This window comes from Lygodium microphyllum, chromosome 17 (genome assembly GCF_053477565.2).
Source record: "Lygodium microphyllum isolate KBCC chromosome 17, Lygodium_microphyllum_v1.1.10, whole genome shotgun sequence".
In the NCBI taxonomy this organism is placed as follows: Eukaryota; Viridiplantae; Streptophyta; class Polypodiopsida; order Schizaeales; family Lygodiaceae; genus Lygodium; species Lygodium microphyllum.
The window spans coordinates 45,250,895-45,270,268 of record NC_141151.1 but is presented as its reverse complement, the minus strand read 5'-3'; the positions used below and the strand labels follow the sequence as shown (position 1 = coordinate 45,270,268).

The following is a 19,374-nucleotide window of genomic DNA, read 5'->3' as shown; positions in this document are numbered from 1 at the left end:
AGAAGCAAAGGATATGGTTGTAGAGGATGAGGAGGACTCAGAATCTAGTGACAATTAGGATTTTTGGCACATATCGGAGAATGTGGAGGTTCAAAGGGGGTGGATGTTGTGATGTTATGCGGACACAGTGTAAAAAAAGCATGAAATGCATCATCATCCGACTTTCTTATTGATGTAGAGAGTCAAAGTGATCTGAGTCATTAGTACTAGTGTGAGTGGCATGAATAGTCCAATTTTAGTCTATTTTTGATATTATTTATTGTAAAAATCTGAAAAAGTTAGAAAAGCTTCTAGATTAGGATGGCATGTAAAAAGCAAGATGCTTTTTGAGCCAATTATGGGATTTTTCATAAAAAAGAAAGATTGGCAAAATCATGCACGTCGCGATCGCTGTTGACAAGCTGAAAATTGCACTTTGAATTGGAAGGAGTGAACTAGGCGATTCTGGATCAGGTGTCTTGGGATTTTACCCCCCTTTCGAAGCCAACAAAGCCATCAGATTTGGGTTTCAAGCAGCAGAGGAGCTATTATTTTGATGCACGTTTTTGTTCTACGAAGGAGCTCCAAGAGATCTAATGCCTGGAGATTGCTTTTGAGTAGTGCTAGACAAAAGATTTCAGATTTTGTCAATACATATTGTTTCAATTCATTGTGCTTTGTCTTTATCGTGTTTACCTCTTGCCAATTTTTTTTTTCTTCTCTTCCATTTCTTATCTCTACTTTCTTCTATCTCTGATCCCCAGGGGATATGACCTTTCAACAAAAACCCCTCCGACAGGGTAAGCATGAGATACCACATCTACCATAAACATGTAGGCATAGTAATGAAATTCCACTATCCATTTAAAATGAAGAGACAATGGATAAGCTGGTTGCAACCCATCCGGATGCCTCATTGACGAATACATTTGATAGGTAGCATAAGATTCTGCAAAGTGAGCAATGTTTGCATACATCCCCTACCACCAATATCTTTCTTTAATTTCCTCAAAGGTACCCCGCACACCTCTATAACCATCCCACAAGCTTTCATGGAACTCTCGCATAACCTGCACCTGTGAGGCTCGTTCTCCAAGAACTCGTAGTGGAGCCCTCTCTTCTTAAAAAGAAACCATATGCCTTTTTCTTGATTCTCTTGAACTCCTCTCCTGATCATTTTTCCCTCTTGGAAAGAGTGCTGAGATATTGGCCAGTTCTCAGCCATTCCCCTTCATATTTCTCTTCCAAAAACACCTCCATTGCTGAAATATAACACCTATGCTGTTTTTTCCTGCTGTACCTACTTTTCCCATGGTTGAAAACTCATTCTTTGCTGTTGAATTTCTTGCAACAACATTCCCAGATAGTGCACCTGCTGTACTTACTGAATTTATTGTTGTTTCAGCATTTATGATAGTTGCATTAGGATTTAAGATGTACCTGCATATACAGTAGCTGTACAATTAGCCCTTACTACGATTTCATCATTTTCAGCAAAAAACTCTTCCTCTTCATCCTGATCCGTCATGCCATGTTAAATTTGTCCAGTACCTTTTCAATGTACTTTTCTTGAGATAAAAACATCAATTGTTGCAATCTATCTCTGCGAATCCTCATGCCCAAAATATTCTCTGCATTCCCCAAATCTTTCATGGAGAAAGTTTATTTCAGTTGATTTTTGAGAGCATCCAAGCTAGTCTTCCTTTTCCTAGCTAGCAACATATCATCCACATATAAAACAAGTATGATGGGGCTGCCATCTGTATCCTTTTTCATGTATAAGCAATGATCTGCATGGCTGCGTGTAAACTCATGAGATAGCATAAAAGTGTCAAACTTTTTGTACCACTGCCGTGGTGCTTGCTTCAGCCCATATAGGCTGCGTTTTAGTTTACACACCGTTTGTTCTTTTCCAGGAACTATAAAACCCTCGGGCTGTTTCATGTAAATTTCCTCATCAATGTCACCATGCAAGAAAGTTGTTTTTACATCCATTTGGTACAACTCTAAGTCCAATATAGCAGTGAGAGAAAAAAGCACACGGAGAGTGGTCATCTTCACAACAGGTAAGAAGACCTCTTGGAAGTCAATCCCTTTCTTTTGTGCATACCCTTTGGCAACCAGTCTTGCCTTGTACTTGGGTTTCCCATCAACTGTCTTTACTTTGTACACCCATTTGTTCGGAAGAGGCTTCCTTCCCTTGGGCAATGACACAAGCTCCCAAGTATCATTTGCATATAGAGATTTAATCTCTTCCTTCATAGCTAGCTTCCACTTACTGCTGAATTCGCATGACTTGGCCTCTTTGTATGTAAGAGGCTCACCCTCATATGCTAGTATCACATAATGCAAGGAGGGGTCAAAACCTACGTGGTTGCCTTCTTACACGTGTAGACCTGCGTACCCAATGATCAACATTTTCGGGAATTGGGTCTACATCTGGAGGTATATTATTTTCAGCATTTATTGGCTGCTGTAAGCCATTTTCAGCATGCTATTCTTGTTGTACAACACCTTTATTTTCATTACCAGCACCTGCATTTTCATAATCAGCAAGTCTATCTTGCTGTCCATGACCTCCTTGTGCTCCTATTTGCTGTGCATCATCATCTGGCTCAAAAATAACTGGCTGATTATCAGCTTTAGCCTGTGGTACAACACCATGAGGCTCGTTTTTGGAAGTAATAGGTGGCTGCAAACTCTGAAATTTGACATTTTTCATATTTTCATTAGAGGCTAAAGTACCTTTTAGCAATTTTGCCTCATTGAACACAACATTACGGCTGCGAATAATTTTCTTCGACTGAGGTAGCCACACTCTGTAGCCAAATTCACCCTCATCACCATAGCCCATGAAGATGCCTTTGGTGGATTTTGGGTCAAGCTTGTTCCTTAGCTCATCTCGAACATGCACAAAAGCATCACAACCAAATATGCGTAAATGGTCATATGAGGCTGATTTGCTAGACCAAACCTCCTCATGGAAGCCATTATTTAAGGACCTGTTTGGAGAGCGGTTGCAAATGTGAACCGTGGTTTTGAGTGCCTCTCCCCAAAATTCATGAGGGAGATTAGAAGTGGATAGTATACACCGCACTCTTTCACATAAAGTTCTATTATATCTCTCAACCACCCCATTTGAAGAAGGGCTGTAAGCTTCCTCTTAATTCCATGCAAGTCACAAAAGGACTTAAATTCAGTTGATGTGAACTCACCCCCATTATCAGTTCTCAAGCATTTAAGCTTTCTACCTGTCCGAGTGGTCACAAATACATGAAAAGTTTTAAAAACAGCAAACACTTCACTTTTCTTTTTCAACAGGTATATCCAAATCCTTTTGGAACAATCATCAATAAACGAGACAAAATATGCAACACCACCCAACGATTTAACGGACATACTACATACATTAGAATGTACTAAATCCAAGACATTGGACTTATGAGAGACACCAGAGTAAAATGAATTTTTTATTTGCTTTTCAAACTGACACTCATTACAAAAGTCAAGTTTAGAGCCTTATCCATCAACCCTCTTCAGAGAGGTAAGGACATCAAGTCCTTTCTGGCTCATATGGCCTACTCTCTTATGCCATAACTCCAAGTGAGTGCCAATTTCAGCAACTGCAAGAAACTTGCCATTCAAGGCTTTACAGTGCAATACAAGGTGCCCTTCTTGGTTCCTTTTGCAATCAACGTGGAATCCTTTTTCACTTTTCACAATCCACCACCAAACAGTGTAGTGTAACCATGCAAGTCAAACTGACCAACAGATAGTAAACTCTTTTTAATGCCAGGCATATATCTGACATCTTTTAACACAAGCTCTTGCCCATTGTCTAAAGATAAGTGTACAGTGCCAATCCCATCAATGTTGCAAGCATGGTTATTTCCAAGATACACCTTTCCATAATTGCCTGCATTGAACATAGCAAAACACTCCAAGTAAGGAGTTACATGGAAAAAGGCACTAGAGTCTACAATCCAAGTCTGAGTGACACCATCATCAACTGACAAAAGTGCATCAATCACATTAGCCTTGGTAATCTGCATATCCTGTATATGATATACAAGGGCATCATAATTAACTGCACATAATACATCAGCCTCTGTATCTGAAAGCTCATCTATGACCACAATAGAGGCCACATTGACTTTTTCCTTGCCTTTGGCTGCCTCAGATGCATTTGTCTTATCCTTCTTTTTCTTTTTATCTCTTGCATTTTTCTTTCTCTCTTGTTCCTTCTTGTAATACATGCATTCAGGTTTCTTGTGGCCCTTTCGATCACAGTGCTAGCAAGTAATGTCACTTTTTTTCTTTCCTTTGCTCTTGCTCCTGTTTCTCTGTCCTGCATTTGCATTTTTCTTTTCGGCCTTGCGTCTTACATTATAAGCTGAGTTGCTGCCTTCTCCCCTAGACATACATCTAATTTCTTCATTCAAGAGATAGCCCCTCACCCCATCATATGAGAGATTGGGGTTATTGCTGAGAGAAACCACCAAGGTCTCCCAAGAGTTAGGCAGTGTTGTGATAAAAAAGATTGCCCTCAACTTCTCATCAAAGTTCAAATTTGCATCTTTGAGCTGATTTAAGATCCCTGTAAATGCACTTAAGTCCTTAGCTGTTGGCTTTGACTCATCCAATCGTATATTCACTAACTTGCGCATTAAGTGCACTTGATTAACAGGTGTGGTGATCTCATAGGTAGTTTTCAGCTTCTCTCATATTACATAACCTGTATCTAAACCCTTAATGTTTGTCAAGATGTCATCAGTGACATCCATCTTAATATAAGCCACAACCTTTTTATTTACTTTGGCCCAATCTGCATCAGACATTAGTGCGGGTTTATCTTCTTGCAAAGCATCCTCACAATCCTTTAGGAATAATATGCCTTGTATATGCCTTGCATACAGTCTTTTCAAAGGTCAAAGCCATGACCATCAAAGTTTTTGATTTCCATCAAACTCTTGATGTTTGAACTGGAAGAAGTTGCAGCCATTTTATCACGAACACAAGAGTAAATGCCCCTGAACTGCAAAAGTACAAGCTGAACCAGCAAACACATTGCTGTTCTTCCTCAACCAGAAATAAGTCTTTGCTGTTTGTACATGAACCAGCCACCACACGGGCAAAAATGCAGAAATTTACCAAATTTTACACAAATCCCCAAAATTTCAGGTCCAAAATTGCATAAAGGTTAGCCAATCTGACCTAGCTCAGCAAAATTTTATGAATACATGAAAAGCCCCAATTTTTTGGGATCCAATGTCAAGAAATTTTACTCAAAAGAGCAAAATTCTGGCAAAATCCCCAATTAAATTGAGGTCACCACACGCAATGTCTGCAATTTCTGACCTAAATATCATTGCCAGGCATGGACAAGAACAAAACCAAGAAAAGGCCCAAATTTTTGGGCTCGAATTTGCACAGAATTGACAACTCTGCTTTCACGCGTGAATCCTTGGTCCGCTTGCCTGCTCCGCCTCGTTAGTTGCCCATCAAAACGCCACCTATTGACTAGTCCAGTGCCGACACGTTCAGCGCTTGGACTGTCCGTTACCACATAGCACGTCGCCTGTACCCACTGCAGTGTCACCTATGACTTGGATGTCGCCTACTGATGTCTGTTGACTAGGAAAGCGTTGGGAAGCGTGCACAGAACTTGAAGCCGTGATACCAGTTGTTGGGGCTCAGCTGTGGATGTGCAGAAGTCCGAGGAGTGAGCGTGAGAGTGTGACGGCTGGCGAGAGAGAGAGGAGTGAAAGTATGATCTGATATGAGTGTACCAACAAGGTGTGTTGGTACACAAAGAATAAAATGTATTTATACTTAGGGCATATTAAGGGTGCATTCACATGTACAACTGAATAGTGTGTGTGTACTATACATGGAGGTCAAAACGGGCCTTTATCTCAACACCATCTTCATCTTCATAGTATGCTCGGTATAGCATATTAGCCACTGTATTATTTCTCCGTGCAATATGCTGTAATCTAGGTTGAGTGACTTCATGGCTATGTCAGGAGTAGCATAACTAGTTCTCATACCCAATAACAGTAGACAATCGGTCTCCACCACTATATGAGTACCCATAAAATACTCTTATCACATTTAAGAGTTGTAACCACTCCCCAAAGCTCCCTCTTTACTTGTGGACATCTTTATTGCCTTTTGTTCTAGCACTTTTGCTCCAAATCAAATACCATCTCTATTCCCTTTAGCATCATCGTGTCCCACTGCCCATCCAATACCAATAGGGCTCGTATCGACAGTGAGGATGATAGGCCGTCCATCCGAATAATCCGCCTTTTTGAAGGTTGGTGCAGAATTCGGTAACTTTTTTAGCTTTTGAATAGTCTATGTATGATGCCTTCCCCAATGAAACTTTTACCCCTTCCTTAATAATTGATAAAGACTTTCAGCCACATGCGCGAAATGAGGGATCCATATTAAATAGAAGACGCATGCACCCAAAAACCTCCTGACTTCTGATATATTGGAACATACCTCCTGCGTCTTGCTAATCCCATCAATCTTAACTAGTGAAGGCTTTCGACTATAGGGGCCACACATATGCTCTACAATTAGCACCTCCTCAATACCAAAGACAGATTTTACACCGGACAACGTGAGATGCACTTCCTCCAATTGAGTTAAAATCCTCTTGTAATTAGTCATGTGGTCAACAACAAACATCATGCAACCCGTGTCATCCAACTCCTCGTTCTTTTCCTGCACTTCACAGCCCTTAATAGGGACATTGTCAAGAAAGGGCATCGTGAGTTGTGGAATATAGACTCTCAATACCTTATGTATCATATTCATCATGTGGGCAAGTGAGTTAGTGGCCCCTTGTGGAAGAGTACATATGCACACCAAGCCAAGTGGTATTTTCATAGTAGTGATATCTTGGCTCTCTAATGTAAGCTGAAATTGATAATAGCCAAGGTATAAATTCCCCATGGAATAAATAGCCTTACCAGCAAAGGCTTTTGCAGACTCATCTACAATAGGCAATGAACCTACATTCCTTATCATGACCTTGTTGATTGGTTGCATATCCTATATAAACTGCAACACCCAAGTTTTATTTGGGATTGTAAACCCACAATAGAGTATGGAGCTAAAGATGGCTCCAAGTCTTCATCTTGATTTTCTCATTTAAGAGCTTCATCAGCTTAGGCAAGTATGCACGAGGCACAGGAATCGGTTTAAGATTCCATGGAACATGCTGCACTATAAAGATGACCATTGGAGCCACAATAGTCGGATCCACGCAACCAATTTTAGTAGGTGGAAATGCAAGAGCCTTTCCATACTTTGCTAACATCTGCATAAAACCAACTTTTCTACTCTGGCAAGAGAAACCCATTACATCCAACCTTCAGCTCTTTCAATATTCTCACTCAGCCCATCACCGTCAGGGGGTAAAGCGAAAGCCACGAGCTCAACCTTTTTGTCAACCGTTTTATATTTTGTTTCCACAAATGCTTCAACCCTCTTTTGCAATCTTTTATATTCTTGCTCAGAAAATTCACTTTCTTCCTCATGAACCTATTGAGCTAAGAAATGCAGTTAGCCAACTTAAACAGCCCCAAAACAGCTTATTTTATGCCTATTTTAGGCTTATTTTAGTTAAAACCCTAAAATGGGGTGCGGATCAAGAGAGTTAAGTGGGGTGCTCCCAAACTTTCTATAAATAGGCGACCTACACTCTACTCTTCGGATCTTGTTTTTGCAGTTTTTAGGTTTTTCAGCTTGCTCCCCACACCCCAAATGAGAACATTGCAGTCCAAGCTGGCTATTGCTGTCTACATCAATTTGGCACTCGTTCCCAATATTTTCCACGCTGATCGGAGCTGATTACAGCCAAGCGACTGCTGCTATTGCTGATGTCAGCCTGCCACGTCATCATCTTTGCTGGTGATTGCTGTTTTGCTACTATATGGACAGTTTTCTCTCTTCTTTGAGCTGTTGCCTTGTTGCATTTGCCAGTCTCTCACCTCAGCCAACCTGCATAGGCTGTGTTTTTCAGGTTCTGTCTCTCCTCGCTCTGCGTTTGCAGATTTTCACTCTCCTCAGCTTGTGTTTACCATCGTGCATTGCTATTTGCATCAGATTCAGCACATGTGCTGTTGTGTTTGCTAGTGTTCGACATCCGGAGGCTGCCTTGCTGCGTTTTGGGATCCATTCAGAGTATGACACACTCTCTAGCTCATTACCCTTGCCCTAATCCTCAAGATACAGGAGTTTGTGGTACAATATTCATCTCTGTATAGTGTGTTTGCTGCATGAGTATTGTATATTCAGCAGTCATTCACTTCATTATTCTTTGTGTCTTACCCTAATTGTGTTGTGTGTTATCAGTTTGCGCTTTGTTGTACGATTGGTATTGTGGTTTGTGTGTTTAGAGCCTTTATTCACATGATATTAGAGCCAAGTTCTCTTTGAGAAACCTTGGACTTGATCAGAGAGCTCATCGGTAGAAGTAAGGATCACAGAAGGTTGAGATAACTTCGAATATCGACACACTTCTTCAGTCTCCATAGAAGGTTCTGATGACTTCGAACATAGAAGGTTCAAATGACTTCGAGCATCAACGCACCGCTTCATCTGCATAGCCAAGCATGTCAAGAAATGAGTAGGAGTGGGCCTCCTAGCCTGCTCTTGCAAGATGGCATGGGCGGAGAGATATTGGACTGCCATGGAGTTCATCAACCATACGGGATTTCAGCTACTGAGTATGATCTCATCCTTATGCATAGGGCTCAACAACAGATGGAAGGTAAGCTTGAGTTTCCTCCTTTAGATTCAGTGCACAAACCTATTGATCATGCAGGTACGATGGAATCTCCAACATCCTCATTTCTAATTCTATGTAATCTCATTCCTCTAATCCTCATGGGACGGGAGATCCTCTTGAAGAAGGGGTAATACATAACATTTATTGGTTTGTAAATAATGAGGAAGATAGATATTTCTTCAAGGTAAGCAAAAGAAGCAAGAACTTGTAAGTATTCCTTCTCTTACTTTTCCTTCAAATGATTGTTTCTCATAGTCATATTGTAGTAGGTATATCTCATTTTTTTTGCGTTTAATGGACAAAAGGAACCAATGATTTTTTCCACATTTTTACGCCTCACAAATCCATTTGGACTCCTAACCATCCCTCTCTCATCTTCCGCTGCACATTCTTTTTAGCCTGTCTATTAAGTGCACTTATGTTTTCACCACACACCACATTGGGAGGTTCTCCATTAGGCATAGTCTTTAGGACTCCTTTCTCTTATTTGCATGGTGTCCTTGTGATGGGAGCTCATTCTCCCACACACATACTTTCAAGTTTTCCCCTTCTAGGGCATTCTTCGGGTATGAATCATTTGACACCATTGTTTGTCTCTATGGCTTTACCCAGTGGATTGATTGAACACTTTGTTGTGCCCTAGCCGAGAGCTATTGTGTCCTAGTGTCTCCACCTCCATCTTCGGCAACTTATGAAAACACTTTTGTTTCAGTGCTCCGTAGCAGCAATTTGCACTCATTGGATACCAAGAACTTATTTTTGCTTGCTCTACTTCTTATCCCCCTCCTTATCCTCCATCATCTTATCCACCACCACATCACACTTACCCACCTCCACTAACACCTCCTAGTTCTAGCTTCTTTTCTACCAAGAATTCATTCAATGATAAGACTCATTTCAACGGGTCTAACTACATGCTTGGTCTAATTTGATGAGGCATGTCTTAGACTCAAAGAACCTATGGAATCTCGTGTAGGGGTTGGAACCGCAACCTGATCTTGCACTTGTTCCATATGAGGTCGTCCGCTTATGGAAGGGTCGTAATGCCTCTGCTATAGTTGAGTCGGTGCAAGGCTTAATCCCTGAGTTTCATTCTCAGCTTCAACATTTCGACTTAGAGCGTTAGAGCGTTGGGCACACTTGACTGACTGCTATGCGGCTTGGGATAGAACTCATCGTATTAATCTTAACCATGAGTTTTAGATTTTCACTATCAATGACAAGGATGACCTTAAGGTTAAGTTTTGGCGACTCCTTGTTGAGTTCTCTACAACGGGGACTCCTAAGTCCCCCTGATGACCAGGTCACGTTGTTCCTAAACAAGTTGCTAGGAAAATAATTTAACTTTGTGCAACAGGTCATCTCACAACCCTCTATATCCACATTCTATGAATTTGAGTGTCAACTCTTACGTTATGCTAAGGTTGTTTGATCAATTTCATGGCTCATCTCTTGTATCGGGGGCTCTTGTTGCTGCTTCCCAGAAGGTGCAGCAAGGGAAGGGTAAGAAATCTCAAAATTCCACTTAGATCTCATCTAGTGAGACCCAAGGAAACAATCAATCCTCTCTCAAACCAGGGTGGTAGTATGTACCTAAGAAGAATATGTATTGTCAACATTGTCAAAAGGTTGGTCATTTTAATGATGAGTGTCAATCAAAGGCAGGAGGCACACAACCAAAATCCAAGTCTTAGACCCCCATATCCTAGCAGGGTAATCGACCGCAAAGGAAGCAGGGTGATGGCAATCGATCTCAAGGACAATGGAAAGCTTAGACTCACATTGCCATCGGCTAGCCATCACAATCGACAATGTTCTCAACTTTAGAGGGCTTGTCTAATTGGTTTGTAGAGACCCATATCGTCTCAGGCATCGGATGTGAGTCTCATTCACCTGTGTGAGCTATTTTTGGGAAGCTGATCACAGAGCCCCACATGTCACAACTCCTACTTGGATTGTGGACAATGGAGCTTTTTATTATATGACCTGTATAGATGACAATTTTCTCACCACACATCTTGCAGATGGAAGCATCAGAGTAGGAAACAACTCGTCAATTGATGAGGGTCAGGATTGTGCTATGTTGGAGGATGTATATTATGTCCCTAGCTTGGGGTGAGCTTATTGTCTGTTCAGCAGCTTTGCTAGTTTGGGTGAGCAGTCTTCTTTACATCAACCACCACAGTTGCAGTCCTTGATGACAAGACTGGTTTAGTCATTGCTCGTGGCAAGGCACAGGCTAGTGGCCTTTATCACATGACACACTTTCTTATCGTGCCGAGCATGTCAGCTCGGTAAGCAACACCGTACCCCATTTCCACAGCAGTCCACTCATCAAGTTGAGACTTTAACTGCAGTTGTTGATGTAAAGAAGATTGGTTTAGTCATTGCTTGTGGCAAGGCATAGCCTAGCGGTCTCTATCACATGACACACTTTTTTACTATGCCGAGTATGTCAGCTCGGTAAGCAACACCATACCCCATTTCCACAGTAGTCCACTCATCGAGTTGAGGCTCCATTGAGATTGATTCAAGTTTATCTTTGTGGCCTAACGCCCACTGCCGGCTCAAATGGCGCCTAACGCCCACTGCCGGCTCAAATGGCGCGCTTTACTCATTTTTGATAGTGGATGATTTCTCTAGATACATGTGGGTGTAGTTTCTCAAGCACAAGCTTGATGCTTTCACCTATTTTAGTGCTTGGGTACTGTTGGTTCATAACCAGACCGGACGTCACGCCCACTGCCGCCTCAAATGGCGCGCTTTACTTATTTTTGATAGTGGATGATTTCTCTAGATACATGTGGGTGTAGTTTCTCAAGCACAAGCTTGATGCTTTCACCTATTTTAGTGCTTGGGTACTGTTGGTTCATAACCAGACTGGACGTCGTGTTGGTACCATGATGAGTGATAGCGGTGACGAGTTTATCTCCCATGAGTTTTTTGAGTTTCTATAGGAACATGGTGTCTCTCACCAGCTTATCTCTATGAACTTCCCTCACTAGAATGAAATCGTAGAGTGTAGGAACCAAACAATTTTGAATTTGGGATGCTCTATGCTGTTTCTAGCAGAGCTCCCCAATCATCTATGGGTTGAGGCTGTTAGCATTGCAGTATACATTCTCAATCGATTGCAGTAGTCCCTCAGTAGACTCATAGTTGTCAGGTACAAAAGGTACGATACGGTACGGTATGATAAAATACAATACTAAATGGTACCTTAAGATTTTATAAGGTACGGTATGATATTAGTATAACAAAAAAAATAACTTGATTATTTTAGAAAAAAGATAATAGAATAGATATTTCAAGTATAAATAGCAATGCTATTAGAGTATGTAAGATGAGTACTTGAGGGTACATGCCAAAACCTAATGCAGAATGCGCATCATGCGCTACTGCTACCTACAACTTATAACAACATAGATGGGAGTGGATACATCATACATGCATGATCATACAAATAAGAGAAGTGTGGGCTTGAGAGAGAGAAGGTTGAGAGAAATTGTTTGAATCTCAAATAACCTAATCTCATGGGAGAAATATATTAATATAAGGAGCATTTAGCTCGTCCCAAAGTGTAATTCGAATGGGAAAGATGCATCCATTAAGTTGGTACCTTATGGTACTAATACATAAGGTACGGTACCTAAAGTATGTGGTATAGTATCAAACCTTTCGTACGTGGTACTAGTGCAACTAGAGAGAGAGAGAGAGAGAGAGAGAGAGAGAGAGAGAGAGAGAGAGAGGCTTCGGGGAGAAATAAGATTGAAAGAAGAAAAAAAAAAGGAGAAAGAAAAAAAGAAAGTTGTAGACTTAAAGTAGAGTGGCCAAAAAGTGCCCATTTTTTCGTACTAAATCGTACGGATACGTACCATACCGTACCGTACGGATCAGTCCATACTACGTATGGAGACAACCTTGAGTAGACTCCCTATGAGGCATTCTTTGGTGAGAGGCTTGTTATTTCCCACTTCAAAGTCTTCGGGAGTTGTGCATACATTCACACCCTTGATGACAAGATAGGAAAGCTCACTTCCCGAGCTAATTTGTTGATCTTTCGAAGCAAAAGCCTAGCGTTTGTTTGATCCTTAGACAAACTAGGTGATTATTAGGAGGGATGTCGTCTTTGATGAGAGGGACATAGTGCAGTCTTCACCGGACTTGGAGTCCTTATCTCAGCCCATATCATCCGACATTGTATCTTTTGAGTCGGGTCTACTGTCCGCTTCTGACTTTCTTGCAGATTCTTCAGCTTCCAGGCCCCCTTCGCAAGACCCATTACCTTGCTGATACTAGTAAACCATGCATGATTTGGGAATCCTTCCACCAGATTGCACTACGGAGGGCCCTAGATGATCTGTTTGGCTTGCCCCTCAGGCTTCATATGCTTCAGTCTTTACGGCTGATTACAATGCACATTTCAAGTTGAACAGCTGGCAGGAGGCCCTCTAGGACTCTCTATGGCGTGAGACCATGGAAAAGGAACTGGATAGTATTAACCAGAAGGAGACTTGAACCTTGGTGGATTGTTCTAGTTATAAGGTGGTCATCGGGATGAAGTGGATTTTTAGGACCAAGCTAAAGGCTGATGGGACTTTAGACAAGTTCAATACTTATTTTGTAGTGCAAGGTTTTTGTTAAAAGCAAGGTCTTGATTATGAGGAGACCTTTGCATGTACTGCTTGGATGACATCTTTTTGTTTGCTAGTTGCGCTTGTCGCTTACTACGGTTGGCCACTACATCAGATGGATGTCAAGAGTGCTTTTTTGAATGGTTTTTTGGAGGAGGAAGTCTACATGGAGCCGCCACCAAGGTTTTCTCTTGTGAACCGTCACAATAAGGTGTTCCATTTGCGGAAAGCTTTTTATGGGCTGAAGCAAGCTTCGAGGACTTGGTTCTAGAGGATGGATGAGTTTTTACAGACTCATGGATACCATTCTACCCCCTATAATCCAAATCTCTATGTGCATACCACACGCGTGTGGGTTAGCAATATCCTGTTGTACATTGATGATTTATTTATCACTGGCTCAGATTCTATTGCCATAGCGGAAATTATGTGTGTTGAAATATTTGCGGTGTACTTTGATTATGGACTAACTTATGGGCATGGTTTATGCTTGCAAGGGTACACCAATTCTGATTGGGTGAGAGATCTTGATATCCGGCGTTTCCATGGCAGTTACTTCTTTTCCTTGGGCACGGCTTCCATTTCTTGGTCAACTCGCAAGCAAGAGATAGTGGTGGCTTCTAGGGTAGAGGCTAAGCATAGGACTCTCTTTGATGGTACCATTGAGACTATCTATCTGAGAAGCTTGTTGGTTGTGCTTTAGTTTCCTTGTGATTCTCCTATAATTGTCTACTGTGATAAGTAGAGTGCCATTGTCCTTGTGGGCAATCCGATCATCACAACTCGGATGTGGGATGTGGGAGTTCACTTTCACTTCACTAGAGAGTAGGTTGAGCTAGGCACTATGCGCTTAGAGTTTGTGCCTTTAAGCAACAATTTTGTAGACATTTTGACCAACGTGGTCAACCGGTCAATCCTCTAGTACATCCTACCTTAGATTGGCTTGGGTGCACATTTCTCTACTTCTTTAGATTGACAGAGAGGAGGTGCTTCCCTCTTGCTTCTCCCTTCACTTTGAGAGGGGGTGGTTTTTTCTCTTGATTAGTATCGGTGATGATGTTTGTAGTTTAGCTTTAGACATTTCAGACATTTATTATTCTTTGTAATTGTACTTAAGGACATTTGTAACTTCATCCGCATTGTTAAGATCACATGATTGTAAAATGGCACTGGGACAAGTGAACAATTCTCCTGCGAGGGTACTATCCCGTGTCATTGTTTCATCACATGTTGCTTGAGCATGACATCTTGCATACCCTTTGCATTCCCTATGCATTGACATTCTGCTCATGTAAACATGCATGTGTGTGCATTTATCCTTTTTCAGTCTTTCATGAGTGGTCAACTTTGGATCCACCAAATTTGTGGCATTACACATGGCAATTCTCCAAGGTAGTTTTTCCATGGTTGCTTGCTTGCTTTGCTTGTCTTACTAAGCTCACCATCTTTTTTTTTGCCTCTTCATATATTCTCCACATGATTGGCACACAGACACTTCCATTATCCTTAGGCACTTATCCTAGTAGTATGTGGGATAGGTTGGTTTGTTTTGTGAAAGACTAGGGTTTATTTTCTCTCCGATACTTAATCAACCGCTGTCCCTCCATTACTTATGTATTCTTTAAAAAAAAAGTCAATTGTTGATTCCTTCCGCCTTTGTAGGACTTGGTAGGCCCTTGGGCAGCCAACGAGCACCCTTGGTTCGATACCTTGGCCTCTTTGGGGTGACCACTTGGGCTCCCTTGGTAAGATAACCATCGCCTTTGTAGCCTTGGTAGGCCATTGGGTAGCCATTGTGCACTTTTTGTACGATGCCTTGGCTGCTTTGGGGTGGGACTCCTTGGGGTCAATTAAAGAAAATAAAGTCCACTTTTCTAGCTCAATTTTGGGCTTGAGAGGGGGTGTTGAGCTAAGAAATGCACCTAGCCACTTAAACAGCTCCAAAACAGTTTAGTTTATGCTTATTTTAGTTAAAACCCTAAAATGGGGAGTGGATCGAGAGAGTTAAGTGGGGGCTCCCAAACTTTCTATAAATAGGTAGCTTGCCCTCCACTCTTCGGATCTCAGATTTGCAGATTTCAGGCCTTTCAGCTTGTTGCCTACACCCTGGATGCAGAGGACTTTGCAGTCCAAGTTGGCCATTGCTGTCTACGACAGTTTGACGCTTATTTCCAACCTTTTCAACACTGATCGGAGCTGATTATAGCTAGGTGACTGCTGCTGAGTGCTGCTGTTGCTGACGTTTGTTTGCTAGGTCATCATCCTTGCTGGTGATTGGTGATTTGTTGTTGTATGGACAATTTTCTCTTCTTGAGCTGTTGCCCTTCTGTGTTTGGCACTCTCACCTCAGCTTGCTGTCGCCTAGCCTTCATAGGCTGCATTTTGTAGGTTTTCTCTCTCCTCACTCTGCGTTTTCATATTTTCTCTCTCCTCAGCTTGCGTTTGTTGCTGCGCACTACCATTTGCATGTCTCAGGTTTGCTTACGAGCAGTCCCAGGTTTCTTCGAGTACAAGGAATACATTGAAGGAGAGGAAGCATATAACCGGCAAGAAGTGTCAACAAGGAGAAAAAATCTTCCTAAAACTTATGAAGACACTAAGTTCCCACAGCAACGTTTTTGCAGCAACTAAAGTGTCTTAAATTGTTTTAGTGATTTTCAACTTTGCTATTTAGAGTTGCCAAAGATTGTTAGCATGCTTCTTAACTTTAAATCTTTTGTAAACAACCACTCAATCCATGCTACATATGTTCTTTGACCTTGACAATTGACAAACTACCATGGACCTATGTACATGTATCTCCTTTTATAAAGGGCCATTTTATTTGAAAAAAAAGGAATCATATTTTTGTCTTCACATTGTGTGTGCTGAGCTTGAGCACGGCTATTACAGATTTATCAACCAGTAGCTTGTGCATATAGAAACTAAACCTAAAACATGACACAGGAATTGCTTTCAACACGATCGGATGCTGCTTTTAAAGATGCACGAGAAAGAGTCCTGGCCATCAGAGAAACGCTGTCCCAAAAACTTGAGGCAAGGCCAGACCAGAATTCAAAACCCCCTAAAAAGCGACGAAAGCGCAAGGAAGCTGCATGATCTTTTACATCATGAAGTGCCTTCAACAAGGTATGGCTTCGCAAAGCATTGATGCTGAGTAATTATCAAGCAGACCCACCCTCATGTAAACACAGTTGAGCTTCCCTTTAATTGCAAGGGAGGTCACACAATTTTGGAGCTGCAGATTTTCTTTTTCCAAATTATGAAAGACTTTCTTTACTTTGTAATGCTTCCTATGGAGCTTGTGCAATCCAAATCACTGTGTTTTTTAGTCCTACCTTTATCTCATCTTATCACTGTTAGCCTTGGCATCTTATGTGTCTTTGCAGGTCTTCTTGACTTGTAATTCACTATTAGCTAAGGAGTTTGGGTGCTTATATGATTTGGTTGGGGTGAATCTACACGGAATGTAACTCATCCAAAGGTTGGAGGGGAGACAAACTGTAGACTTGAACTGACAATGTCTTGGTTGTGAGACCTTGCAAATGAGCTTATGAACTAATTTTGCCCCCTAACAGTCTTGGGCCATGTGTCGCCTAATTTTCCTATTACAGATGCTGAAGTTTTTGAGCATGACAAACTAAAGTATCTAAACATTGTCTCATGCGCTACTGAGCAAGAAGAGCACATGTTAAAGTTTTTGAGCATGAGAAACTAAACCATCTAAGCCTCCCTGGGGGTCTCTCCTGGGTGAGTCCATTGAAATTCCTGAACAAAGTCTGGATGGGAGGAAAGTCTTAATGGCGTTGAGCACTATCAGGCTCAAGAAAGTGCTCTATGGAAAAAGTTCAGTCCAAAAGAGTTAATAGGATCTGGGGGGTTAATTTCACTCCAGGCAGGCTGGAAAGAATACTGAGGATCTGGGGGGTTGACTTCACTCTGGGCAGGCTGGAAGCATATTGTGAGGTCTTTGGTTTCTGAGAATCCCTCTAAAAGACCGAGTTTTTGCATGGAGGATGGTCACTGATGCAATGATCACAGCAGAAATGATGGAGAGGCGTGGACTCACAACTGGGGTCTGCCAATGTGGTGAAACAGAAACAATAAAGCACATGCTTTGGGATGGGTGTACTGCTGCTACAGCCTGGAGAATGAACATGAGAATTAGCAATTACAGCAACTCTGGCCTATTGCTTTGTATTTTTGGTGAAATTGACATTAAGAGGAAATACAAGAGCTTAGCTTTTAATACTCTTAAGAGTCCTTACCTTGCAAGAGATATGGGAAGCTAGAAATATGTCCTGATTTCCAGGCATTAGTAAGGTAATAGAATATGGAACTGTCAAGATGAAAGCCTGGAATTATTGGTAGCCTGTATAATGGGTAAATTGGATAAAAAGGGGCTGGCAAAGTTGAGCTCTCTTAAGTTGATCCATACCCCCTGATTTGTATGTGGTGACATTTTTTTGTTCTTAATCAAAATATCTATTTGCGTCTAAACAAGAGCACACGTGCATAAAAGAATGGTACCCGTGCACAGTCCTTGTTGGAACATTTGACAACTCGTGCTCATGCAAATTGGATCAATACAACACGAGCTTTTCATTTTGTCCATGCATGTACATGTACATACATGCGCCTTTCCACAAGTCCTTTGACAACTAATGTGGAGCTTCTTGTGCACTTTGTCTATTCTGAAAAGAAATATACAACGTAGGCAGGTTGGCAATGCTTAGGTGACCTTCAGAATGCAATGCTAATTGAGTGTTGCATAACTGCCTTGTTTGAGATATGACAAAATGAGTTTTTAGCACCTTAATATCTATTTTGGGTAAGTTTGTCAACACAATTGCCCCCTTACCTTATACACACATCTTTGATTTAGAGGCAAGTTGCATCAGCTGGTGCTTTCACGGTCTCCAAGTCACACAATTAGGGGATCACATAGTTCATCTTTGTATTCTTAATCAAGTAAAGTCTTTCAAACCCATCCCACTCAACGGAATGGTGAGTTGTGGCATGCATGGAAGTTTGCTGATGTTAGAAACTGTTTGTTGAAACCCTTATGCTAGCTTGAAATGGAACGGTGAGTTGTGGCATCCATGAAAGCTTGTTGAAGTTTGAAAGCTATGTGGTGAAGTCAAAAAGCTGTGTTTATGTGGTTCACTTTAGTGGAGATTCATTGGTATAGTCCTAGGAAAAGGTATTCAAGGTCATTTTGTTGTAGAGGATCTCTATGGCATTGGGAATTTTCATATCGTCTTCTCTTGAGGGTCTTGCTTTTCTTTGCTAGTTGACTCTTATGAAACTCATGCTAACTTTCATAAAAGACTAGTCAACATGCTAACTTTCAAAAGATGTTTATGACCTCTCATGCTAACTTTCAAAAGATGTTGACTAGTCTTTTATGATGATTATGACCACTCATGCTAACAAAGATGTTTGGAGCCTTTCTTTGTGAAACTCATGCTTCCTCGTGCATATATATTCTTTAAAGAAGCATTAGTTCCAAATGGTAATGCTTCCTACCACCCTTTTAGAGAATCTTATTTTCCAAGTTTTCTAGACTTAAACAGAAAAGATTGTTAAAGGTGTTTGGCCAACTATTTGAAGTTCAGAAAAAGGTCTTAGACAACATACTTGAAAGGTGTTTGGTCAACTGTTTGAAGTTCAGAAAAAGGTCTTAGACAACATACTTGATAGGCTTGAACCAAAAAGCTAAATAACTTTCAATCTAAATTCCCGAAGTTTGCATAGTCAAGACGTGCGAATTTGCTAGCTATGAATAGTCAAGGAGAGCTAAGGTCTTCAACTATTAGTATGCTTAGAGTATGCTTATAACAAGGTTCAATTTAGTCTTGTATACATTGATATACATAACGTTTGTTGGATTTATGGAACCAAAAAAAGCCACATATAACATATTATAGTGGAACGAGGGAATGTTTTAGTAGT

General features: G+C 41.2%; 1 protein-coding gene across 2 annotated transcripts in view; it reads left to right on the top strand.

The window, feature by feature from the left end:
- Positions 1-17,930, top strand: part of LOC148021846 (transducin family protein / WD-40 repeat family protein) — a 111,823-nt gene extending 93,893 nt beyond the window's left edge. Inside the window, exons 12-13 of one of the 2 annotated variants that reach the window (XM_087697354.1) lie at positions 16,366-16,548; positions 16,809-17,930. In XM_087697354.1, the coding sequence (XP_087553480.1) occupies positions 16,366-16,518 (153 nt within the window). In that variant the 3' untranslated portion in view covers positions 16,519-16,548; positions 16,809-17,930. The other variant, XM_087697352.1, reaches the window with a different exon arrangement.
- The last annotated feature ends 1,444 nt before the right edge of the window (positions 17,931-19,374 follow it).